At 43.1% G+C, this 27,913-nt stretch overlaps 1 protein-coding gene across 1 annotated transcript; it reads right to left on the reverse strand.

Annotated features, from left to right (window-relative positions):
* Positions 1–26,484, reverse strand: LOC105510460 (putative inactive carbonic anhydrase 5B-like protein). The gene is given in 7 exon segments (XM_011940260.1): positions 1–152; positions 155–271; positions 274–362; positions 412–461; positions 10,150–10,245; positions 13,126–13,323; positions 26,414–26,484. Coding segments are annotated over 6 exon segments (585 nt in total). The 5' UTR covers positions 13,207–13,323; positions 26,414–26,484.
* Positions 26,485–27,913: the final 1,429 nt, after the last annotated feature.

The following is a 27,913-nucleotide window of genomic DNA, read 5'->3' on the forward strand; positions in this document are numbered from 1 at the left end:
TCACCAGGCTGTGGACAGGCTGGGGGAGTGGCGGGCGGTCCAAAGCCACCGCTTCACGTAAGCCACGCGAGCCTCGGAGAAATCAGGCCTGACGCTGCTCAGCAGCGGAGGCCTGTTGGGAAAGCACCTCCAGGCCTGGGGGACCATCTCCGGAGGTGGATGGGGGCGGGGACCATCTCTCTCCGGCTGCAGATGCGGATGCGGGGGTAGTCCCAGCTGGGAGGAGCGGTGGGGAGGGGTCGAGTGCGGACCCAGTGCTTCCCTTGGAAGTGGTGACCTTGCAGTTCTCCTGGACCTGGGGGCTGAGGAAGGGCCTGGACCGCAGGGCCCAGTGCTTCTGGGCGGGGCGCAGCTTTCTGGCCCAGAGCCAGCCCAGGAAGCGGCTCAGGTAGCTGCCCATGAGAGCAGGGCAGTGGGTGGGGCCTTTCAGTAGACACTGGGATGCCAGAAATTTCCAAAATCTGCGGTCACGGTCCGAGATCAAATGTCAGTGCTCAGTGACCAGCGACCCTTGGCATCAAAATGTCGGAAAGTGCACGAGGCGCCGTGTGCTGGGTATGGTCTGGCCACCAAGTGTCGCATGGGGCAGGAGGCCACGGCCAGGCCAGAGCTTTGCGGTGCGCTGCTGCAGAACGGGTGGGTGGTGCCCCGTGCTGTCTGGTGGCCCAAGGAGGTTCAAGCCTCAATCCTTCCCACTCATGGTCCCAGACACTGAGCTCTGGGCAAAGGGGCCTGGCAGCTGCCTCTACTTTTGTACCTGACCTTTAAAGGCAGAACGTAGAAGAATTTCTGCCAGGTCCTGAAAACTGGAGATACCTGTTGACAGAAGGGTGCTCTCTTTGATCAGTGTGAAAACGATTACAATACACTTGGATGCTCTCTTAAGGAAAAACAAATCATTTGCTCATATTCGTCTAGGATGGCTGTTAGTATCACTGTTTGCAATTTTGCTCTTAAGAAAATGGTGAAAGCCATCAGGATTTATGTTTTAGTACCTGTAATGCTGATTTTATGTTGACCCTCATATAATTTTCAGTGTTCATACAGCCATGTATGGATAATCTTCTCTGAACACTAATGCCACTTCTGTCCTTTCATTTCTATTGGTAATCCTGGAGTAGAGTGAGGCACACTTTCCACTAATAGCTGAAAAAACCTAACTTCAAAAACAAAGAATCCAAAGGCTGCTTAGTAACTGTAGTGCTTAAGTTTAGAGTCTGTTCAAGGTGGTGTGAAACAATTTTTTAGGGGGGACACTTCCCTCAAAAGCACGTGCAGAAGGAACCTATTGACCCTCTGGAATGCCAGAATTGGGAAGAGACAAAAACGTCGCAACCAATGTGAAGATCGGGCAATAGATTTGGTCCAGACTGAGGAAGATGGGTGAATACTGAAAACACTAAATAGAGCTTAACGAGGAAGCACCAAATGCTTTTTGAGGTCAGAGGGGGCCAAGTGTTTTGCAATGCAGGGTTGGGGTCAGCCAGTAGTTGTGGGGGAATGAGATTCCCAACACTCACCGACGAATTCCTTTGGCTTTTTGCCTGACTCCTTATTTATGGAATGATCTCTAGGTATATGATTTTCAAAATCTAGAGATATTCCTATGGTATCATTTTCTTCTAAAGACGGTTCTCATAATGATTGGAATGGCTTTTTATTCATATCTAAGACGTCTCAAGATAATGGCATCAGAGTGGGTATAGACTTTTTTTTTCTTTTTGAGACTGAGTTTCGCTCTTGTCCAGGCTGCAGTGCAATGGTGCGATCTTGGCCCACTGCAACCTCCGCCTCCCAGGTTCAAGCAATTCTCCTGCCTCAGCCTCCCGAGTAGCTGGGATTACAGGCGCCCGCCACCATGCCCAGCTAATTTTTTGTATTTTTAGTAGAGACGGGGTTTTCACCACGTTGGCCAGGCTGGTCTTGAACTCCTGACATCAGGTGATCTGCCCGCCTCAGCCTCCCAACGTGCTGCAATTACAGGCATGAGCCACTGCGCCTGGTGTGGACTTCTTTTACTGTATTTTTTCTTTCCAATGTCTATAGAATTTCCCATATCCTTTTTGCAACATAAGCCAGCGGTTGTTTATTCTGTTTGTGACTAAAGACTCTCTTTACAAACCACAATTTTGTCCTGGTGAGGTATAGGCAGTCATAAGTGAATCACCACTAAATATGCCTTCTACTGGTTAATCAAGGTGTTGATTAGTTAAAAGCCATTCTCATAGACATCGAAGATGTGTTTCTTCTTCTCATACACCAAGAGGTACAGCATTTTATTGGTTAGTTGATATTAGGGATTAATGTATATCATTGGTGTTTTTGGTGTTCAACAAGGGGTGAGTTTGCAATTGACAGTGAAGAATGTCTGGAGACACTTTTGGTTGTCACGACCTGGAGAGGTGGTACTATGGGAATCCAGTGAGTCGAGGCATGGATGCAACTAAACATCCTGCAATACACAGGATAGTCCCCACAACCAAGAATGATCTGCCCTGAATGTCAGTGGTGCTGAGGTTGAGACCCTGCATCCAGCTTCCTCTAACGTTATCTTATATAATCACGACGCATTCCTCAAACTAAGAAATTAACATTGGGTTGATACTATTAAGTAAACTCCAGACTTTATTTAGATTGCCCCAGTGTCCTTTGTCTTCTCCAGAACCTACTCCTTCTTGGTCTCCTCCACTCTTGAGTTTTTCTGCCTTGTTTTTCATGACCTTGATGCTTTTGAAGAGGGCTGGTGAGGTATTTTGTAGAAGTGCTTTTTCAGTTTGGTTTTGTCTTTTCTCATGATTTAGATGGGGGATACAAATTTTGGAGGAGGAATGCCATAGAGGTGACTGGTATTTAGGTTGTTTGCAAACAATAGGGCAAAGAATAATTATGTATATGTATTATTGTTTAGGTCTGCAGTTTATGTGTAGGCTAAATTGCTGTTTGGTAAATTGCACTCTGATAGCTATTACAATAGTACCAACTTAGCATTGTATCTTCCTTTGATATTGTAATTAACTGTTAGTAAAACAACATACTTTTTAGTCTCTTGTATCTTTATTCATGTGTCATTACCACCTACCACTAACACATGAGGCTGCCCATGCTCCACACTTGTACCAGCACTGTGAGCAATATAATTTTGGGGTTTCTGCTAATCTGATACGTGAAAATTCGTATTTCAGTGTAGTTTCATCTTGTTTTGTCGCTTTTTATAAGGTTGAAAATTTTTTCACATGGTATTGGGCTTCTTGTTTCCTTAACTGTAAGCTGTCTGTTTATACCATTTGCTGTTGATTATCTAAAAATTGATTTCTAGAGACTCTTTATATATTAGAGCAATTAACTCTCTGTTTTGTTCACTATGATGTCTCAAACACCTAGAAGGGTAGCTGGCATACAGTAGGCATTCAATAAATAGTAGCTGAATGAGTAAACAGAGTTGCAAATGTTTTCCCTGTATGTCATCTATCTTTTGTTTGTGGTGATTTTCATCAGAAAGGATTTTAAAATTTTTGTACGTAGTCTAATTGCTAGTTGTTTTCTTGATTACTTCTGGCTTTTGATTTATAGTTAGAAAAGCTTCCTCCATTCGGATGTATGAAAGAATCTTCCTACCCTCGTAACTTTATGGCATTTTTTTACCTTTGAAATTTTGTTCCATCCGGAATATATTTTTGTCAGGATTGAACGATGGGTCCAACTTTTTCTCCTAAATGTCTGCTCGGTTGTCCCCCAATACCATTTACTGGATTTATCTTTTCCTGCATTGAGCTGAGATGCTATCTTTGTCATAAAGTAAATTCTCATGTACTTGGCCATATTTCTGAACTATTTTCTTCCCTTGATTTATCTTCCTATTCAGGTGCTAGTATCATACTATTTAATTATTGTGGCTTTAAAGCCTTATGGGTCTAATCATTCCTTATTTTCTCCTTTAGAATTTTTCCAGCTGTTCATGCTTATTTGCTTTTCCATGTGAACTCTAGAAGTACTATATCTAGTTTTAAAATTCTGTTGGTATTTTTATTAAAACCATATTAAATTTATGGAATCACAACTTAAGGAGAATTGACATCAAAGGTGTCTTTATGATATCTTCCTATTTAAAAACAGGGTATGAATTTTATAAATTCAAGTCTTCTGTGTCCCTCAGAAATGTTTTATAGTTTTCCTGTTAACATTTTATGTTGTTTATTAAGAGCATTTTAGTTTTTTAGTTTCTATTATAAATAGGCTTCCTTCTTCTGTTATGTCTTCTAACTAATTGTGAGTTACATGTGTCAAAGGAATTGATTTCTATAAACCGACATGGTACTCCACTAATTGCTGAATTATCTTTGTAGGAGTTTTTAGTGTTTCTCTAATGTTCTTTATCTTTTTTGGTCTAACTTTATTGGCTCCTGCCTGAGGTTAATTCAATTAAATTTAGTATTTAGTATGCTAATAATCATGGAGTTAACATTAAACATATTATTTATTTTTGAGCTGAGATAAATCTACTTCATCCAGTTAGGGAATTCTCCATTTCTGTTTCATTGAAAAAAAATTTTTTTAAAGGGATGGTGGGTTTTATCTAATGTATTTTAGGAAATCTATGGAAATGATCATATAGATTTGTTGACAGGATGAAATCCATTAATCATAAGTATATCATTCTTAGTACTGAACCATCTTTGGATTACTGGAATAAACCCTACCTGGACAAAGTATATATTTCTTCTAATGCACTACTAGACTCTATTTCTAGTATTTTATTTAGCTTTTTTTGTTGTTGTTACATATTTTTCAGAGATATTGGCCTATTGTTATTTTTCGGGGGTAGGATGGTCTAATCTTTGATAGGTTTTGGTATCACTGTTATCCTGGCTGCATAAAAAAGAGGCTGGAAGCTTTTAGTCAATAAAAATCCAATATGAACAAGTATACGCAGTTATTATTACAGTTTAGTTTATGAATTAAACAGGATTTTGTGTGCTGATGCAGTGACCACCACTTAGATTTGGTTTCTAAGAGAAAAATAAATTCCAAGTTTCAAACAACTGACTTACATGAAAATTTCTGGATGAACATTGCTGGAGTCTGTCTTTATCCTGAGATTCTATAGCAAAACTCCCTTAAGGATTTTAAAGGGTTTTGAATACACCCATTTCCAGCCTTCTTTTTTTTATTTAAAAGGGTATTAATTTTCATAGAGAATCTACACAATGCATGTATAATAAAAACAGGTCACTTTAACTCTTCTTTCGCTAATCTGAAATACCTCTAAATTCATGTCCAAACTGAGATAAGACATTGGTACACTTCAATAAAAATGCATACGCATTACAAGATGTTAAAACTGATGCCACATCTGAGCCCAGCTTTGTTTTAAAAGGGGAGACGAGGATTTCCTTAGATGAAAATTGTGGAGAGAATGTACCTGATCATGATCAACCTCTACTGGCTGCTTCTTAATGATCCAGGTGATGGACTCAGACAGGGCTGGACCAGGGAGATACTGGACCTACTTGGGTCCAGTAATCTAGACAGGTGGGCACCAGGCAGGAAGTGCCAATGACCCAAATTCCATGAGAGCGTCCTGGCCAAGAGATTGGGTTACTGAGTCATTATTTAGTAGTGAAAACCACTCAGGAATCAGACGACGAGGTGATGGTTCTCAGGGAGTATGTGGAGATGAACAGTGGTCCAGAGGAGCTCCAGGCCCTTCTGAGCAGCTACCTGAAGAATCGCTGCTTAGGATGGAATCATGCCCAGCCTTTGTTTCTGCAATTAACTGTGTATTTTTTATATTCCCCAGTGGGAAAACAACCAAAACCATTTGATCTCTCAATTCTAGTGAGGCTCCAGCAGGTAGTCTCCTCTAAGTATTGTTGGGAGGTATTAGACAGTGGCCAGCACATAAAGAAGGAGGCTTCACTTCTTCAAGGGAGACTGAGAATTTTCCTTTTAAAATGAAATGCAGAAAAACAAATAACCCCATTAAAAAATGGGCAAAGGACATGAGCAGACACTTCTCAAGACATACAAGTGGCCAACAAACATGAAAAATGCTCATCATCACTGATCATCAGAAAAGTGCAAATCAAAACCGCAATGAGATACCATCTTACAACAGTCAGAATGGCCATTAATAAAAAGTCAAAAAACAACAGATGTTGGTGAGGCTGTGGAAAAAGGGAATGCATATACACTGTTGGTGGGAATGTAAATTAGTTCAGCCACTGTGGAAAGTAGTTTGGAGATTTCTCAAATAACTAAAAACAGAGCTACCATTCAATGCAGCAATACCATTATTGGGTATAAACCCAAAGGAAAATAAATCATTTTGCCAAAAAGACACAGGCACTCATCTGTCCATTGTCACACTATTCACAACAGCAAGGACATAGAATCAACCTAGGTGCCCATCAGCGGTGGACTGGATAAGGAAAATGTGATAATATATACACTATGGAATACTACACAGCCATAAAAAAATGAAATCATGTCCTTTGCAGCAACATGGATGCAACTGGAAGCCATCATCCTAAGCGAATTAATGCAAGAACAGAAAACCAAGTACTGCATGTCCTTGAGAGAACTAAACATTCAGCACACAGATATAAAGATGGGAACAATAGACACTGGGGGTTACTGGAGAGAGGGGTAGGTTAAAAAACTACCCATTGGGTACTGTGCTCATTACCTGAGTGATGGAATCCGTACCCTAAACCTTAGCATCATGCAACATACTTATGTAACAAACCTGCACATGGTACCCCCTGTATCTAAAATAAAAGTTGATAGAAACAAAAAATGAAATGCAGATCAGGAGGAGCCAGAATTCTGTACTAAATGGGGAGAGGAAGAAAGAGGGAAATGGAGAGGAAAGGAGGGGGAAAGAGGTGGGGACCAGGATACAGTGGAAGAAGAAAGGGAGGAGAGAACATATGGGCCTCCAGAGCACAGCCCTTTGAGATTCTGAATATAGAATCTCAAATAATCTGAATATAGAAGAAATAATCTTGGGGGGCTGGACAAAGGCATCCAACCTGAAGGATGTGGGTCATTGTTCTTTCCAGCTGGACAAGGCAAGTTTCTGTAGAACTGCTCTCTGCTCCCTGCCTGTGGGATGGCAGCTACAGAAAAGAAGGCTGCTCTGGGTGTGTTCACAAGGACTTAGAAGGAGCCAGTGTCAGGAACAGAGGAGGGGACAGCAATATGTTCCTGAGTCCCCAAGTCCTCAGCAGCACCGCAGCAAAACCAGGAAGCTCATTGGCCCACCCACATGATCACCTCTGTCCCCTGCAATGTGACCCAGGGCCAGGGTCATTCATAAATTACAGGTCTCCTTCTAAGGCAATGTTCAAAGAGAACCGGAATACAGTTCCCCTAGTTAAACTTCCCAATTCAAAGTGCCTTGGTAATGTCGCCACTCTTGAGATTGAAACATAAAATATATTGGAGGCAATTTAGGAAAAATACTACCCCACGCTTAGTTGATGGCATGGAATCCACCAATTTCTATAGCACTTTATGATGTTTGCCTAGCTAAAGAACAACAAATGAGAAAACATTAAAAACAATGGACATCTCACTGTAGAATTGGAATGAAATATGAATTAAAAATGACCATCTGGTGATTATCTAAAAACAAATCACAGTCTGAAACCGCTGAAACTGGCAATTTAGAATGTTATAAACATCGCCGAATTAAACTGGACACAGAATACATGAGCAGGCTGTCTGAAGTTGTGCCTGTAGTCCACAGGGAAAGGTGCTCCTGCTCCACTCACCTCCCCCAGCCTTTCTAAGCCTTGGCCCACAGGGACCCTGGAGGCTGAAGCTCTTCAAACAGGCTACAGCACATGAAGGCCAGGCTTTCGGCACAGACCCCTAAGTTCTCAAGGGCATGTTCCAGGAGCCTCAGTATATAAAGCACGTTTTCTATTAATAGCTTTTGTATTTAATGCTTTGACATCTGGGGACTTGTTGACACCACAAGCACTGTCCCTCCCAAGGTTGGCTAATTCCCAGAGAGAACAGACAGCTGCAAGAGCACCCTTCATTTGCAATCCAGAGCTTACAGCCCCGCCATCTACTTTATCAGGCTCTTACACCAGGGCCACTGTTCTCCTGCACCAATCACCCCACGGTCAGGTATCAGCCAAGTGGGGACAGCCCCCTAGGCCACAGAACACTCTGAAATTATTCGAAGTAGCCAATCCCAAGCCTGCATACCCTGCCTCGCCTATTCCTTCCCACTGAAAACACAATAAAAGCTCTTGCCCGCATTTTCCCCTCACTTTCTCTGCCTCTTGACCAACCCTGGTACTTCCTCATGTGGCCCTGCACGGTGTGTCATGCCTCCAGCTTCTAGGGATCTGGGAATAGGATCAATTTCTTCCTTCATGACAGTCATTCCCATGTCTGCATGTCTTACTATACCTGATTAAAACAAATCCTAGGTACTCTTAAAACACTCAGCCTCCAGTGCAGATGAAAGTTGGGAGCATGCAGGAAGCCTGCAGCTGCCGAACCTGCAAGAGCTCAGGGGCCCCATGAGAGTGTGGCCTATGGATTTTTAACCCCAGTCCTCCATTAGCTAGCTGTGTGACCTAGCAGGAAAGCACTTTACCTCATTGAGCTTCACTTTCTTCATCTGAAAAATGGAGACAATAATATTGCCATCAGAGAGTTCTTAGAAAGATAAACTAAGTACTTGGCAAATTTGGAGTCACTTAGCACTCATAAATATTAGTTCCCTTTATGAGGATTTCCTAGAGTTATCTGCCTTTATCTTTCTGTTTAAAATACATTCTTCTGTTTAAAATGTATTCTTTTTTATTTTTTGAGACAGAGTCTCACTCTGTCACCCAGGCTGGAGTGCAGTGGCGTGATCTCGGCTGACTGCAGCCCCTGCCTCCCGGGTTCAAGTGATCCTCTTGTCTCAGCCTCCCGAGTAGCTGGGACTACAGGTGCCCGCCACCATGCCCAGCTAATTTTTGTATTTTCAGTAGAGACGGGGTTTTGCCATGATGGCCAGGCTGGTCTCGAACTCCTGGACTCAAGTAATCTGCCCTCCTTGGCCTCCCCAAAGTGCTGGGACAACAGGCGTGAGCCACCACACCTGGTCTAAAATACATTTTACATTTTAACCATTATTTATTTATTTGCCTTTATCCTTTTATACCAGTGCTTAAAAATAGAAGTATGATATAAGCCACAGAGGTAATTAATTTTCTAGTAGCCACATTTAAAAAGGAAAAAGAAATAGATGAAATCCTTTTTAATAATATAATTTTATCAAATATATTCAATATATTATCACTTCAACACGTAATCAGTAAGAAAAGTTACTGAGATGGTTTATGTTTTTTCCATACTAAGTTTTAAAAATCTGTTGTGTATTTTATACTTCAGCACATCTCAATTTGGATGCTACCTTTTTCATCAAAATACTTGATCTATATTTAGATTAAAAAAAATTTATACTTGAAAACATATATATACATATCCAAATGGTTCCAAACATTCTTAAAAGTTTTTCTTCTTTTTTTCTTTGGAGACAGAGTCTCGCTCTGCCGCCCAGGCTGGGGTGTAGTGGCACGATCCTGGCTCACTACAACCTCTGCCTTGTGGGTTCAAGCAATTCTTGTGCCTCAGCTTCCCAAGAAGCTGGGATCACAGGCACCTGCCATCACGCCTGGCTAAGTTTTGTAATTTTAGTAGAGGCGGGGTTTCACCACGTTGGCCAGGCTGGTTTCAAACTCCTGGCCTTAAGTGATCCGTCTGCCTCGGCCTCCCAAAGAGCTGGGATTATAGGTGTGAGCCACTGCACCCGACCCAAAAGTTTTTCAATAACTGAATTGAATATCAGTTTTTTAATTGAAATTTAAGTGAATTAGAAGTAAATTAAATCTTCATTTCCTAAGTTACACCAGCCACATTTTAAGAGCTCAACTGTCACGTGTGGCTTGTGATCACTCTATTGGACGGCACAGTTTCATGCCATTTAAAATATATCCTTAACAATCCTGTATTTCAAGCACTATTTATCTTACCAGTGTATGGATCCCAATATTCTTAAAGTAAACAACAATATTATAATGCTCTATCTTTCCATTCTAGAATACAACACATCATTTAAAGTTGGTGAGTTTTATTTACCTTTAAAAATACTCCTATCACAGCCAAACCATTTTCTTCCGGTGCTGCGTCCTCAAAGTTTTCAAATTTGACTGCATTCCAATGCACTAAGTGCAGCTGAAACACCATGGAAAGAGGGTTAACACATGACTACACAAAATCTCTCCAGAATAAACCCACACCCTCAGTCAACCTAAGACATTTAAACATGTTTCCTCACCCAAAGTAAAGCCACTAAGAAAACCATATGACAATCCAAAATGAGATAGAAACAAAGACCAGGAAGAAATTTAGGCAAGAATAGCAATTAATATTTCTTTGGAATAAAAGGACTTAGGGAGAAAAAATAAAATTCATATAGCAAACTGAGTCGCATTTCAGTAAGGGATCAACATTTGCTCGTTCCCATTCTGCTTTCCATGAAATACATCTAAAATCCATTTACACTTAAAAGAGAAAATGTTTCTATTGAGAAAAATAAATTGTCCTTATAGGAATTAGACACTTGAAGACTGGCTGGGTGCAGTGGCTCACACGTGTAATCCCAAGACTTTGGGAGGCCAAGGTGGGTGGATCATTTGAGGTCAAGAGATTGAGACCAGCCTGGCCAACACGGTAAAACCCCGTCTCTACTAAAAAAAAAAAAAATACAAAAATCAGCAGGTGTGGTGGTGGGTGTCTGTAATCCCAGCTTCTCAGGAAGCTGAGGTGGAAGGATCGCTTGAATCTGGGAGGCAGAGGATGCAGTGAGCCGAGATCGTGCCTCTGTACGCCAGCTTAGGTGACAGAGCAAGACTCCATCTCAAAAAAAAAAAAAGTTGAAGACATACTTCTTCTTTGAGAGATGACCACTTAAAATGTTCTTTTTATTGTTGATATTACATTTAAAACTAAATTACTGCCAGGTGCGTTGGCTCACGTCAGCACTTTGGGAGGCTGGGGCAAGAGCATCACCTGAGGCCAGGAGTTCAAGCCCAGCCTTGGCAACACAGTGAGACCTCGTCTCTACAAAAAATTTTAAAATGAGTTGGGTGTGGTGGTACGCAACTGTGTAGTCCCTGCTACTTGGGAAGCTGAGACGGAAGGATCACTTGAAGGATCACCATTCAACATTCTGGCCACATCATTTTTTTTTTTTTTTTTTTTTGGTCATTTCCTGAACATTCTATCACATCTGCCTTTGCACGACTTTCCCTCAGTCCAGAATGCCCTTCTAATGCTCTTGGCAAACTTCCATACATCCTTTAATACCTAATGTAAATGGCTCCTCCTTAGTGAAATCATCACAGACTCCTCTGAGTAGTCTGTATCACACGCCTTCCTCTGTGGTCCCATAGCCCTTTCAGAAACATTTTTCAAACCACACTTGCTTTATAATTTTAATTTCAAGTATTCTTCCCTCACTAGACTTTGCCCTTTGGGTGGTTGACAATTAGTACTCCTGGCACTTCGTGCAGTGCTTTGCACATAGTTGCCACTCAGAAAATGTTGGATACATAAATAATGATAAAATTCACACATGTTATTAGGTGGCCACAAATATAAAACGTGTTTTTCTTGCCTAATTATCCTTCTGCTCTGTATTGTGATCTTATATTTTACAATGTAATTAAATAGAATTACTATTTAATATAGAAGTTATCTGCAAAGTAAGCCAGCAGAGGAAAACTAGTACATATTCAACACATAAACACACAGAAAATAGATTTCTGGTAAAGCTTTCATTTCATTTCATGCCCTTTCTTCTATGCCAATTACAAAATCTGTACACAGAGATATATGTATTTGTTAATAAAAAATATTACCTATACTAGAAGGAAACATCCATAAAAAAGAAAAGGGAATTTTTCCATACACTGAAAAGTGAGTCCAATGATCATCCAGAAAGCCCATTCAGGGCATATACCCAAAAGAACAAAAAAAGACATTTGTACACCCAAGTTCATAGCAGCGTTATTCACAAAAGCCAAAAGGTAAGGAATAGATCAACAAATGTGGTCTATCCATATAATGGAGTATCATTAAGCCTTAAAAAGGAAGGAAATTCTGACACACACTACAACATGGATGAACTCTGAGGACATTATACAAAGTGAAATAAGCCAGTCACAAAAAGACAAATACCGTATGATTCCACTCATATGAGGTGCCTAGAGTAGTTTGATTCACAGAGACAGAAAGCAGAATACTGGCTGGGCGTGGTGGTTCATGTCTGTGATCTTTGGGAGACCGAGGCGGGCAGATGACTTGAGGTCAGGAGTTCGAGAGCAGCCTGGCCAACATGGTAAAACCCCCCTCTACTAAAAATACAAAAGTTAGCTGGGCATGGTGACGGGCGCCTATAATCCCAGTAACTTGGGAGGCTGAGGCAGGAGAATCACTTGAACCTGGGAGGCAGAGGTTGCAGTGAGCCGAGACTACCCCACTGTACTCCAGCCTAGGTGACAGATCAAGAATCTGTCAAGAAAGGAGAAGGAGGAGAAGAAGAAGAAGGAGTAGGAGAAGGAGAAGGAGACGGAAGTGGAGGAAAAGGGGAGGGGAGGGGAGGAGAAGGGGAGAGGAGGGGAGGGGAAGAAGAAAAGAAGAAAGGAAAGAAAGAAGGAAAGAAGGAAAGAAAGGAAAGAAAAGAAAGAAAGAAAGAAAGCCAAATACTGATTGCGAGGAGCTGGAGGGAGGGTGAATGGGGCACTACTGTTTAATGGGTAAAGTTTCAGTTTTGCAAGATGAAAGGATTTCTGGAGCTAGATGGGTGGTGATGATTGTACAATAATGGAAATGTACTTAATATACTACTACTTAACTGTATTCTTAAAAATGGATAAGATGATAAATTTCATATTATGTATATTTTACCATAATTTCTTAAAAAATTCCAATGACTTCCATGCCATTGCTCACAAAGAGGTCAATACTATCATGGAGAGAGTTTGATCTGTCCTCTGTTAACATGACACTGTTTCTTTAACTCCTTACAAGACCACCAGATCTTGCCCTCACCTGATTTATGTGTAGAATCTTCAAATTCCACGAGGAAAGAGTACCCATTATTCCAGACGTGGAGGCAGGTGGCTGGGTCATAAGAGATGGTGAGCGGTTTCAAGCCGAGATCATAAACACTGTCCCTCCACCAGATGTTGATGGGTGACTGCTGATCGCCCCCAGGAACCAGGTCCACGCTCTCCCAGAGTGGATGCACTAGGAGAAAGCAGGTCAGGCTATTATCAAGACTGTCTACTATCTAGCATCACATATGAGGCAATTCCACTTCTGGAGACCCTGTCAAGGCTAATGGGAACTAACAGCTTTAGCAATTAGCCATTCAGGGCCTTAATCAGCTGACTAAAGCAAAGGCTAAAAGACAAGCAAAGGCTAAAAGCAGAAGAACAGCATTCTGCCATCTTGAAAACCCAACTCATCTCAGTCTGCCTATAAAGCTCACCTAAACCAAGTGCTATCAGTCCTGTGATAACAGTAAAATGCATGGAGATTAGTGCCATGTGGAAATAGGTATTCATAAATGAGTTTCTTTTCTTCATTGAGAATTTCCCAAGCCCCAAGCCCCCAAACTAGCTCTAAATACAAAGACAAACTAATTCGATTTTCAATAACAGACTTATTTTCAAAAAACACACACAAAAAAAATAGGGGCAGAACTTTGAGAAAGGAAATGTTCAATCAAGTATTGTGTTTAATTGGTTGGCTGGTAGAAATCAAGGCTTGCGTAGCCTGCATCCTTAAGATGCTCGCCCCACATAACTGTGCATGCTGAGTTGAGTTCACCTCCTATGTAAGCAAACTCTGAGGACCAGGCAGCCATCCTGCAAAACCTGGGTAGAACAGCGGTATTGCTAAGGTCCCTGGGGGTCGCAGTGTGTTACAGGGATGTGGAGATTATCTATTAAGGTGTACACATACAATTCATCCCCCACAGGCACTGAAGACATTGCTGATGCTGATTGTCCTCCAGAGTCAAGCACCAGGTCTCTGTAGCAAGTCCCTGATAAGTATCAGCAGACTTGCTGATAACACAGATCAGCCTGTTGAGACCCCCATGTGTGATGAGCAGAACCAATGTGTATCAGTTTGGGGTGGTCCAGCTGCCTGTCCTTTAGAAGTACCATGGATGGGTAGGATCAAGAACAACAGGAAAACTAGGAGAAACATGAATTGAGAGAAATCATTACCAATGACCCTCTGCATCTCGCCCTACCACTAAGAATGGGTCTAAGGATTTAAGAAATAACTAGGCAGCTCCTACCGAGTCAAATCCCCCAAACATGGCAGAGACACCCTCTTGTTTCCATAAAAACCAGAAACTTCCCTCTGGTTTACTCTTACAGGGGGGATAGTTCTCCTGCTTCAGTAGCAGCCCAAAGATGGAAGTTTAAAATCTTAGCTTTAGCCTTATTTTTTTGTGGGGGTGGGCAAAAGTGTCCTGGCAGTACAGACACTGAGCTCTCTTGGGAGTGTCCAGACCGGTGGTTTCAACAAACAGAGCGACTGTGGCCCCAGGGGACATTCGGCATTGTCTATTGACATTTTTCATTGTCACAACTGGAAGAGGGTGCTACTGCCATCTAGTGGATAGATGCCAGGGATGCTGCTAAACATTCCACAAAGCAGAGGAAGCCACCACTGCAAAGAGTTACCCAGCCCCAAATGTCAACAGTGGCCCAGTTGAGAATCTCGGTCTACAGAAACTCAGAATATTCTCTTTTTCCTACTTCTTCCTATAACATAGTATTCTCTTATCTCTAAAGAGATTTAAACCTAATTTAAAAAATTAAGTTCTACTTTAACTATAAAGGGTAGACATACAGGTTTGGTATATGGAGTGACACTGAGGCTTGGGGTCCCAACGGTCCTGTCACCCCAGCCAGTGAGCATAATACCCAACAGGTTGAACCCAATGTTTTAATTTTTCTTAGTATGAAAGAATTCCTCACAGAAGAACAATAATTTTCCGTTAAATTTAGGAGCCAAAAATTAAAAATGCATTTGAACTGGCACAATATTTCAATACTATAATCTGATCAGAATGCAGATTCCTTCTAGAAAACCCTTAAAAGGCCGATTCTATTTTTAAAGATTCCTGACACAAAGAGACTACGCACCTTCCCCTCTGAGACAATCAGTGGTTGATAATGTGACAATTCACATTCTTCAAAGCCATTCAAAGCCATTCTCCTGTGAAGACTAGGGAAGAACTGGAGTGACAATCAGCTCCTAAGATGATGCCTTGGTCACCCTTAATTGTTCCCCATCTAATTCATGAAATGGGAAGTATCAACACTCACACTCATGCAAATACCAGCTCAAGACAACTGGGCCTATTCCTGCAATTGCTCTTTAATGACCATAATGACATGATCAATTTATGCCCTTGAATTTACAAGTTCAGCTTCCAGAAGGTTTTCTTTCCTCCTACCCACCTCCTCCTTTTTAAACAAAGACCATCCATCTAGGCTAGACCATCCAACCCACTGTGGGGAGAGGCAGTCCTTGGTCACTATCCCCCTATTGAAGCCAACTTTTTGCCAAGGGCTTGTTTTGCTAATGACAAACTCACACTTTTCTTTTCCTCTTCCCTCCCCTTCTACCATTTTAACAAAATACAGATAGAAATGATTTCTTAGCAGTTGTCATACTTTCCCTAAAAACAGGAAGGTAATGACGAAGCATTCTAACAGAGGCTTCATTTTCAGGTTTTTCTTATGTGTAGAAAGTGAAGAGACTGTGACTATTTCAATCATGGTTTAAGTGAGCGAAGGGCACACTGTCATTAAAAAGGTGTCAATAATCTCTCACTGATGAGCAAGAAAACTCCTTTAGATTTCATGGTGAGGAAGCACTTGGTCTTAGTTCTTATTTATATGCCTAGTCCTGTGTTTGACTTATTTTATGCTTGCACCACCTATTTCTCTAGCCTCCTTGTATGTCCCTGGGCTCTTCAAATGTGGAAAGCTCATTTCTGCATCAAGCCCCTTAGTTCCTGATTCTCCTCTTCTGCTGGAATCAATTTCCCCTCATTCCTCTTGGCACTGGCTCCTGTTATTGCCTTGTCACCTTCTCTCCTCTTTGACTACCCTATTATAACATGATCCCCTTGAATTTTTAATCATAGTCCTCTGGTTTTGTCCTTCACAACATTATTACATGGGTATAGTTATAATTGTATGTACACGCGCTTAGCTATTGGCCTCCCCCACTGCTCTGCAAGCAAGCTGGCTTTTTTTTTTTTTGAGACGGAGTCTCGCTCTGTCGCCCAGGCTGGAGTGCAGTGGCCCAATCTCGGCTTACTGCAAGCTCCGCCTCCTAGGTTCACGCCATTCTCCTGCCTCAGTCTCCCAAATAGCTGGGACTACAGGTGTCCGCCACCACGCCCAGCTAATTTTTTGTATTTTTAGTAGAGATGGGGTTTCACCGTGTTAGTCAGGATGGTCTCGATCTCCTGACCTCATGATCCGCCCACCTCAGCCTCCCAAAGTACTGGGATTACAGGCATGAGCCACCGCACCCTGATGCAAGCTGGCTTTCAACTACTATGGTAGATCGAATGAATCAGATGAAGCGTATCACTGAAGAAGTTTGCTTCTTTTTGCTTTATTTCCCATTACCGCCACGGATCACATTAATTTTCTTTAACGATCGTTCAGGTTTAGCTCTTTCTCGCCTTGCCCAGACCACTAGCCTAGTTCTGAACCCTACACCGCAGACTTCACACAAAGCCTCTTGGTCACTTGTCCTCTTTTCTCACTTCCCTTTACCCTGAGTTCAGCCACTCAGTTTTCCCAAATTGCCAGCTTTGTCAGGGTGCTCCTGTGCTGAAGACAGTACATCAAGTGGAAACTGCTGGGTCCAAGTGCCTGTGTTTTTCTATTAGAACCCTCGTCATTTATCTAATCATTCTCCTCATTCTTTCCAAACGCTGGTGTTCCCATGCTGCCCCCTTGGTCAATCCTAAACGAGTGGTGCTGTAAATTTAAAATACCCAACAGGCTTTGAAGACTTGGTGCAAGGTAAAGAATGTAAACTCATTAATAATTGTTATATGGATCACATGTTAAAGTGATAATATCCTGGATACACTGGGTTAAGTAAAATGTTACTAAAATTAATTTCACCTGTTTTCTTTACCCCTTTTCTAGTATGACTATTAGAAAACTGAGAATTACATGTGGCTCAATTATATGTCTATAGGACAATGTTGCCCTATACCCTCATGTGCTTTTTATCTGGTCCCTTGCTATGTACCACCCTTTTTATGAGGGATGTGCTATTTCCTCATGTAATTGAAGACCATCTGTGTAGGCCTTGGCCTTAGTGCAGTGATGGGATACACAGAGACCTGCTGTATGACTTGGCTGAGGATGATCGCAGGATCACAAATTGCCTTGTTAGAGCATCAGGGCTGTAAAAGGCACTTGGATGCCAAGTCCATTAGCCATAGGATACACATGCAGTTATCAGCACAGAGGACTAAAAGCCCACATTTCTTGGTGGTCAGTTCCAGGTAGCTGAAGACAACCCTGAAGCCATTAGTACAATTCCATGGGACTCCTAATCCTCCCACTGTTTCTCAAGATCCTTTGAAAGTTAATGAAGACAATATAGTCTGAGGCATCCCAGCCTATATCAGAGGTCTTTAGGAACACATTGCACAACAAGCCTGTTAAAACTCTTGTCCTCATCTGTACAAACCCCCATGACAAGTTTACCTATACAACAAACCTGCACACATACCCCTGAACTTAAAAGTTAAATTAAAAAAAAAAAAAAGTATTGTTCTCCAGGCTTTGGTTCTTCAAAATTAATTGGAAAAATAATAGAACTTTATAACACAGTTGAATTCTAATATAGATCAGTGCTGTCAAATACAACTTTCTCTAAAGATGAAAATGTCCAGTGTGGTAAGTTGTAGTCACGTGAGGCTATGTTAATGTGCTTAAATTTACAGGTAAATACCCATAATGGCTACATTTAATTGTGGCTACATTTTAGACAGCGCCATTCTAGTCCAAGTTATCCTAAAAGGAAATGTTTCTTTTCTTTCTAAAAGCAGGGAGATCATGAACATTAAGAATCACTGGAATAATATTAAATTTGTACTATTTACATTATAGCTGATAATCTTTATATTTCATGAAGAATTAACATTATTAATTTTCCTATGGTCTAAGATCTCATGCCTAATTTTTTTTTTTTTTTTTGAGACGGGAGTCCTGCTCTGTCGCCCAGGTTGAAGAGCAGTGGCGCGATCTCGGGTCACTGCAACCTCCGACTCCCAGGTTCAAGAGATCCCCCTGCCTCACAGCCTCCTGAGTAGCTGGGACCACAGGTGCGTACCACTATGCCTGGCAAATTTTTTGTATTTTAGTAGAGAAGGGGTTTCACCATGTTAGCCAGGATGGTCTCGATCTCCTGACCTCGTGATCTGCCCGCCTTGGCCTCCCAAAGTGCTGGGGTTACAGGCGTGAGCCACCGTGCCCGGCCACCTAAATCTTTTTATGTGATCGTTATGCTAAATTTCACTAGATGATACACTAAGTGAAATTGATTTTATTTTCATCTTGGATAACAGGTGTAGGCTTTTATTTTTATCTTGTTATATTACAAGTCTCCAAAGTTAAGACTTTCAACAGTTACTGTCTGCTACCGGAGATAACAGCAAACAGCAATCTGAGTTGACAGCTGAAGATTATCTGTGGAGAGCCTTGGGAGCAAAGCTATGATGAGCACAGAGCACAGGGCTGACCTGAAATGCTGCTTTCCGAATTTGCCACAACCTCCTACTTTCATTCACTCCTTATGCTGCTTTGCCTCCTCTTAAAATGGTCAGATTTAAACATCTGAGGCAGGCACTGAGCCTATGATGATGATAACAATCAAAGTACTAGAAGTAGCTGCCACAACTGAGTTTCTTTTCTTTTCTTTTCTTTTTTTTTTTTTTTTTTGAGACAGAGTACAGGTCCTGGCTCACTGCAACCTCTGCCTCCCAGGTTCAAGTGATTCTCCTGCCTCAGCCTCCTGAGTAGCTGAGACTACAGGCATGCACCACCATGCCCAGCTAATTTTTGTATTTTTAGTAGAGACGAGGTTTCACTACGTTGGTCAGGCTGGTCTTGAACTCCTGATCTCAGCTGATCCGCCCGCCTTGGTCTCCCAAAAGTGCTGGGATGAGCTACCGTGCGCGGCCACATAACTGAGTTTCTAACCCTCAAGAATCTCGGGTTATTCTTGGTTACAAGTGTACACTAGCCTTCCACTGGGGTACTGAGCTGTCAAAAACAAGGAGAATTGTGTTTACAACTGAGCAGATGAGGGTCCAGAATATAGGAATAGGACCTGCTCAAAGGCTCAGGGCAAGAAAGACCACAATATTCTTCTTGGGGCAAACAGGTTGGAACAGTGAAATATACCACAAACAAAATCAAATGGTGACTTTCACCTGTTTTTTCTAGTAACTTGGAAACAAGAACACATCATATAATACAGCTATTAGTCAAGTGAACCCCACCTCCTCGGGGGACCACTGTTTGGTTTCTGTTGGCACTAAAAGCAGCAAACTATCCTAATGGCATAGGCTGACTGGACTTCAGGCATTTAACTCTCAACTTTCAGGAAAAAAAAGACAAACTAAAGATCGAGGCAGAAACCCCACACTCACACAAAACGTTAGTAACGAGATAAATGACTAAATTTTTTCCATGTTAAGCCTTAGAATGCAGTGCCAGGGTTTGGAATAAGCCAATCTGGGTAGGATATGGGCACACCCAGCAATCATAAATTTGTTATGACCCCGACCAACTCATCTCAATGAGAACATAGTCAATGTTGGGATAAAACAAAATAAATTTGTAATCAAAAATTATTTTGAAGCAGTTTCAAGGCAATGGATCCAGCTAGATCAACATTATTAATGGAATTCCTTTCCTTACGTGCACGGAGGTTCAACAAGGGTAAACCCAAAGAGCACAATCTGAGAAACCTCAAATTCTGAAACAAGCCAGTATTTGAAAACTATGTAAATTCATTGTGAATAGTGAAAAATATATTTAAAAAACTAAAAGATATATTTAGCCAATTCATTACACACATCTCTCCACCATCACAGACATCTCTCCTATCATCTCAGTGGTTCTCTCCCACGGTTATTTTGCCCTCCCTCCCAGGGGACATTTAGTAATGTCCTGAAACATATCTGAATGTGATCATCTGGGGAGTGCTACTGGTAAGAGATCAGGGATGCCATTCAACATCTAGTGAGCAAAGGGCAGCCCCCACACCACAGAATGATCCATCCCCAATGTCCATCGTGCCGCAGTGGAGAATCCCTGCAACATCCAGCCGCAGATAGTACCTTGTATTTCCAGGAGGGGAACAAGATGAGAAAGGCTTGAGGAAGACCGTCTGCTGTATCACACGATCTTCTGTTTTTACAGCAGAGCACACACTTGCAAATCAGTCAGCTAGAATTAATTCTGCAATTCTTAACTCTGGAGAGAATATTCTGAAGCATGAAGCCACTGAAGTGCTTGCAAACATTCATGTGCAGCTTCCTGCAATTTAAGATTCACAGAAATAATCTGCAGTTTGTGGATCAACCTTAGTAAAAAGACAACTGCTAACAATAAATAATAAAGAACAGGTTCCAGGATATCTGAAACCTTCTCCAGTTTCTGCATGACATCATTGTAACATTTTAACATTTGTCAAGAAAGAATGTTCCACATTTATTTTACTGGACAAATAGAGAAACAGTTATTCTCACAGTCCATAAGGCATATAATCTCACACTGGAATGCCAATGACATCATAGCTACAAATGGTTAACACACGTGATTTTTATAAAACCAACAAGTCTTTTCTCCTCTCTTTAATGAAATGGTGTACTCACAGGTTTATTTCTGGATTTTGTAAGTACAAGTACAGAGGCTGCAGGATGGCCTGGGCCTTGGAATCTAGAAGCTTCTCCACAGCAATTTGCATGGGGACACAGGACAAGTGACCCTCAGGCTGTTCATCACCACCATCTTTACCCTGAAACCTTGATCAGTTCCCAAAGAACTTGCAGGAACCCAGTAACCTAGAGGGAAGAGGGCAGAGGATTGAAAGCTGTAAACGATAGAGACTTAAGATCATGAGAAAACCTCTAAGTAGGACAATATTCAGACTAGTAATACACACCCTGAGGTGGAGGGGAGGGCAAATGGGAGTTAATTATCCATCCACTCTTGTTCCTCAAACTCATTGGTCACCCCAAGATGACAGACCCACTTGCTTTCCCTCACATTCACTTGGTGCTCCTGCCTGCCCACCAGCCACATGGACTTTAGTTCTTCCAACTCGTGCCTTTCCCTCCAGCTTGTGCAGATGCTCTTCTTTTCCTGGACTCTCCCTCCATCTGTGCGTGGTGAATCCCTACCCCCACTCCAGGTGACTGACACCAGCATCCCTTCCTCTAAGCTCTCCTGACCACGTGCTCACCAGGTCAGCCCAGAACTGCTTTGTGGTCACAGTGTTTATCAGGGTCAAGTTAATACCTGACCAGGAATGTACTTTATCACTGCATCCTCTCCAGTATCTAAGCCCCATGGTGGCAGGGACCGTGTCTGCCTTGGTCAGAGCTGCATCTCTTAGGGACACAGTGCCTCATTCAAAATGGGTGCTGGGAGTACTAGTCAAGTGACCCGAGTAGGCTCCCTTGGGGACAAAGATGTTGGTCCTAATTTCAACAACTAAGAACTGTGCCACGCCTGCCAGCACGCTCTGAGACAGTGCTAGGGGTCTTTCCTTTTCTCAAACGCCATCACCCATTTGTAGGGATGTCTATACTTTTAAAACACTTGTAAATATTTCTCCTTTGAGAAGAGGGTCTCATATCCCTAGCTAAAAGATCCAAAGGACCCCCCACATCCTGCCTGATCTAAAAGAGGACCCTCCCGATGAACCCCATCTAGTCTCACAGGGCTGGGATTCTGCCAGTTAGCACTTTCATTTCAAAAGGTATTGTCATTTCTTCTGCTCCAAGCACAGTGGTGGGTGCTATGATGCAAAGATGACCAAGACTTGAACTGTACCTTCCAGGTATGTAATTTCTCCCTTAGGAGTCTCTTGAAATGCACATAGTATGGGTAAGAAAAACACAGAGCAAACCAGTTCACAGCAGGGTGTTTCTGCCATCTCAGATTCTGCCTTCTCTTGTCAAAAGATGGGCTCTCAGCAGTATGGCCATGCTGGGGTGGTGGTGGGGGTTGGGGTAGGTGGGAATGGGTGGCAAAAGACACAAACATAGAGGTTGAGGGGCACTAAAGACACATTTCCCTTACAAATCTGAACTTTATTTCTTCATACCATCTTTCCAAGAAGAGTGTAAGATACAAAACCCACATCATGGTCCTCAGTGATGCTGAGCAAGGAGGCAAACGTGCTTTTATCCTCCCCTCTTTGTGCACATTCATGCTAGTAACTGGCTGTGCACTAGCTCCTCTCCTCTGCACTGCTGTCCTTGACTCTGCTCCATCTAAGCTAGAGGGAAGACTACACCTACGTGAAAGGAGCGAGCATCATCTCTATGTGCATTGTGAAGTAAAGCACAGCAAGATGAGAAGCCAGTCTTTTGGCACAGTGCCATGCGCTTTGCTTTGTGTATGTGTCACTTTGGGAAAGTGCGCTGAACTCAGGGAGCCAGAGATGTGCAGCCATTACATTAAAGGGGACTGGTAGGAAGTTTGTGAATCCCACAGAGGTTCCTTACCTCTAGGCTTGACTCCCTACTGGAGGTCTTCAGGCCAATGTATTAGTTTGTAAGAAAGTACCGTAGACTGGGTGGCTTAAATTTTTGTTGTCTCACGGTTATGGAGGCTAGAAATCTGAAGTCCAAGTTCTCTGCAGGGTTGGTTCCTTCTGAGGGCAATGAGAGCTCTGTCCCAGGCCTTTCTACTTGGATGGTTAATTTTATGTGCCAACTTGGGTAGGTCATGGTACCCAGATGTTTGGTCAAATAACAGTTTAAATATCACTGTGAATGTATTTTTTAGATGAGATTAACATCTAAATCAGTAGACTTGGAATAAAGATGATTACCCTTCATGTGGGTGGGCCCTACCCAATCAGTTGAAAGCCTTAAGTGAAAAAAAGACAGGTTGCCTGAGGAAGAGGAAATTCTACCTCCAGACTGCCTTTGGACTGGAGCTGTGCCATGGCACCAGTTTGTGCTCACAATCCAGTCTGAGTGTGTCCCCAAACTTCACATTTTGGAAACTTAATCTGCAATGCAAAAGTGTTGGGAGGTGATTAAATCATGAGGGCTCTCCCCTCATGAATGGATTAATGCCATTATTAGGGGGAGCTGGTTAGTTTCTGAGGCAGTGGGTTCCTGATAAAAGGATAAATTTGGCCTCGTTACCCTCCCTCCCTCCTTCTTCACCCCCAACCTCTCCCACCCCTCACATGCACATGTTCGTGCCCTTCTGCCTTGTGCTATGGGACGACGCAAGAGAAAGCCCTCACTAGATGTTGAGCAGATGCTGGCACCATGCCCTTGGACTTCCCAGCCTCCGGAATCATGAGCCACATAAATTTCTGTTCATTATAAATTATCCAGTATTCTGTTACAGCACAAAACTGAGTAAGACAGGCTGTAATATCAACTCTTCCCTGGTCTCCAGCCCGTTGGCCTGCACTGCAAATTTCATGAGCCTACATTCATGAGCCAATTTTTAAAAATCTCTCTCTCTCTCCCTAAACACACACACACACCCGCACGCATGCGCACATGGACACACACAGGCACACCCACACATACATACACACACACACACACACAATTGATTTTGTTTCTCTGGAGAACACCTAATAAACCTTGCTTCTGGTAATTCCTTGGCTTGTGTCAGCATCAAGTCCAATTTTCATAAGCCATTCTCATCTTGTGTCCAAATTTCCCCTTTAATTAAGGACACCAGTTATATTGGACTAGTGGCCACCCTAATGACTGTAATTACCTCTATAAAGACCCTATCTCCATATGAGGTCACATTCTGAGGTACTGGGGCTTAAGACTTAAACATATATGAATTTGAGATGGGAGGATGCAATTCAACTCGTAGTGACACCTAAAGTATGTCTGCGTTGCCTAAAAGGTGTTGACAACTCTCAAACCAAAGTCAAAATCACTTTTGTTTCGTTTTATCTGTGTTTGTGTAAATACAGTTTTTAGTGAGAGTGTGTATGTCAAAATGTCTAAGGAGATGAAAAATCACCTTGTTGAAGCCATGTAAAAGTCTGGCTCAGGATTTAAAAGACAGACTGCCAATAAGCTTTCAATATCTTATCTTGATAGTACCTGGAGCCAGGTGAGAGCATCTGGTTTTTAAATAACTTCACTATCTGAATTCACTTAACAGGTTTAAACAGCAATAGATCATGGGTTAACTGAATTTAGAATCTGTTTTCCCCTTATTAGGGCAAACTTCAAACTTGTACAAAAAAATGGTGAGAATAAATCACCTATATATCCAATACCCTATTTCAACAATTACCAGTTTGTGGCTGGATAGGGCCTAGGAGAGCTAAGTCTTTTGTGCTATACATCCTTTGCTATCACTGATTATTCATGTATGCCTTGGATATTACCAACATGTTCTTTTTCTGTTGTTTTGCAGCCTTAGAAATGTGTGAAAAAAGAAAAGATTCTAAAAGTCTTTAAATGTCATTCATAAGTATTTATTAAATGCCTCATAGCTTGAACTCTGCCTGATTAAGCGACTTATGCAAAACAGACGGAAAAGTACTAACCAAAGGTTACAATTATATTGAAAAATTCCTTGATTGGCATCGGATTGACTCTTCATTTTCTCAACTCCTGATTTCAAAAGGAAGCCTGCCTTCTGCAATTTCCTGAAACTTAAATTAAGATATTACGCTGCTATGTCTTAAGAAAGCTTAGCTTCCTCCTCTCACTCACTTCTTCCTTGAGAGCATGATCCCAATCTGAGGTTGCCAAAGGTTTCAAAATATATTTCTTACACCTGATTTGTGTGTTGCAACTAACTGCCCCAGTGTGGCCAGTGACATGATGAATTTACCTCTTTCCATCAGATTTCCTTAATATTCATATGCAATCACAAGGCACTCAACCTTTATTCCATTGCAACTGTGAGCAGTGGCTGCCTTTTTGCCTGGTTCCAAGAACAGGGCAGCTACGTATAGGCACAGAGAATGGTGCCCTTGCTGTTTTGGCCTTTCGGTTAATTCCAGCCCAGCCCAGGTACTGATTTAAAATAGCCCAGAAAGTTTTTCATTTCCAAAATATTCAAGAACAGTCCAGCTTTTCACTAAGTCCCTGAAGACGGGGAGGTGGGGTGAACTTTGGTTCACTGGGGACTCTGATGCAGGCGCTGAGAATAGTGACTCCTCTGAGAGATGCGCAGGGGCAGCATTTCTTACCAGAGATTTCTAACTATTCTCCAAACTCCAGCAAGACTTTCAAAGTGCATAGTGGAAATGGTCAGATTATCAGTAAAGGAAGAAGGGGAAGCAGAAAGCAATGTGGTATTCAACGGCTAACAGAGAACATATAAACAAATTAAGGTTTATGCAGCTTCGTTAACTCATTTCCCAAGCTTTTCCAGCAAAAGTAAACGTGAGGGAAGTACACTGATATTAATACTAACGCGTTTCTAGCAGCCTCAGAGCAGCAGCATTTAACGCTGAATATCACACAGAATCCCAGTCACCAAGAATGTCTGCATTTTGGAGGTTCCTCTCCACCGGCTCTGGGGCAGGGCACAACAGAAAAACTCAGATTTGTCCACGGGACACAACTGTGCTTTTGATCTCCTCTGGGGTGGCTGTCTGTCCACAGCCCCTGGCATAGTCAGGTGGGAAGATCAACAATGCAGACCCGAGGAAGTCCCAGCTTGCTGCTCCTCAGTTTCTGGAAAAATGCACTCCTCTCATTCCGCAATGTCTCTGGGAAAGCTGTTCTACTTTTTAATAGACAGAATCCTAAAAGGATGTCTGGTGATCCTCAACGTGGAGAAAGAGAGCTAGAGTGGGGAAGTGACTATTTCCCCGACGCCAGCCTCCCACTCCCCTTCCTCAGAGAAGCCCCGCCAGGATCCCGGCCAACCTCGCGGAACCAAAAGCTTCTCTGGCTCCAGAGCCGATAGCAGCACGCGGTCATGTCCGCGACAAGTGGCAGAGTTCCTGCCCTCTCAGGCAGACCACGCCCCGATGCTGCCGATGCTCCTTACTGCCTCCCGCCCTTACCCGAACGACTTACCTGAGCCAGAACCTCCACGTTCGCTGCCGGGACCCGAAGATCCTGCACGCGGCCATGTTGCCCACGCCCCCTCACGTTTACCCACGTCCCCACGCAGCAAACGTCATTTCGTCATTCCAGGCTACGCCCCTATCAGTCCCGCCTCTGTCCCCGACCCAGGCTCAAATCTCGCCCTGACCACGCTTCCCCTGCGCCGGAGTCCACACCAGCTCTGCGCTCTGGCTACACACCTCCTGTCGCTGCCACGCGCCTGCATGCTAACTTGCCCACGCCTCTGCCCTCCGCCTGCTCCACCATGTTTGTTACGCCCGTCAGAGCAACAAGGCACGCCCACACGTAAGGACCGCGCCCCCACGTTCGAGGCACGTCTCTGCGTTCCAACTACGTCATGTCCCTACTTCCCTTTTCGCGCCACTTCCCCTGCCCGTCACTACTCCGGTGCCTGCCTTTCCATCTGTGGCCACTTTTCCACGCTTCAGCCAGTCTGCGCCTCTGAGCACAGTTCGTTTCACATACCAGTGATCATCCAGTCACAACTATTCTGCCTACCCTACCTTCCTCCCTTGGGCCCACGTCCTTACTCCGCCTAAAGTATGCCGACCCTCCCGCCAATTCGAACATCTTTTTTTTACACCCTTGGGACTACGCCACGCCCTTCACGTAAGGGCTAAGGACAGCTCGTTCGGGTCACGCCCCTGCGGTACGCCTGGGCCACGCCTCTTCCGCTAAGCCTTGCTGCCTGCGCTCCTCACTGGCGGGGCCGTTCCCGCCGTGGCTAACCCCTTCACTTCTCTAGGAACAGGCAAGACCCGCCTGGTCCGCGTCACTTCTCTTCCTGCATTCCACACCTCTCCTTTCTGGCCAGTCCTGGCCGTCCTCCTAGGCCACATGCCACAACCCTACGGTCCTCATTGGCCACGGGCATCTAGCGCATGCGCACTTGTCTATCTTACGTTCTGGCCACGCCTTAGGTTCCCAGGCCACCCACTTTTGGTTCCGCTATGGTCACGCGTCTGCAGCCAGTTCCACGCCGTCTGCACTCCTTTTAGGTGAGAGACTTGATTCCGGGAAACCACGGAGGAGTTGGAGGGGCCCACCGGTCTCTGGAGAGAACTGTCCAGGTCCTGGAACCAAATGTCCGCGGCATTTATAGAGTGAAATGGGCCTGCGGATCTCTGATCCTCTCTTAAAAAGTGACTTTCTCCATGTATTTTCCAACTCCAAACACCACTACTCGTTAAGCAAAAACCGAGTAGGAAACAGAACTGAAGGGCCAGTGGGGGAGCAATGTTCCTTCTAGCTAGGTTTCATGTCCTTTAGCCCGACATGGAGATCAACTGGAACCGTGTTCCTTCCAGCCCCTCAGCGAACTTTAAATGCTAGGGAGATGCATGGAGTAAGCACACTCCTCTACTTCCTGATGTGTTCTCCTGATGACTTTTCCTAGTTGCTTGGTGTTCTAATGCTATCTAGGTCCTGTCGAGACACCACCACATTCAG

Source organism: Colobus angolensis, unplaced genomic scaffold, assembly GCF_000951035.1.
Source record: "Colobus angolensis palliatus isolate OR3802 unplaced genomic scaffold, Cang.pa_1.0 Scaffold188, whole genome shotgun sequence".
Lineage (NCBI taxonomy): Eukaryota > Metazoa > Chordata > Mammalia > Primates > Cercopithecidae > Colobus > Colobus angolensis.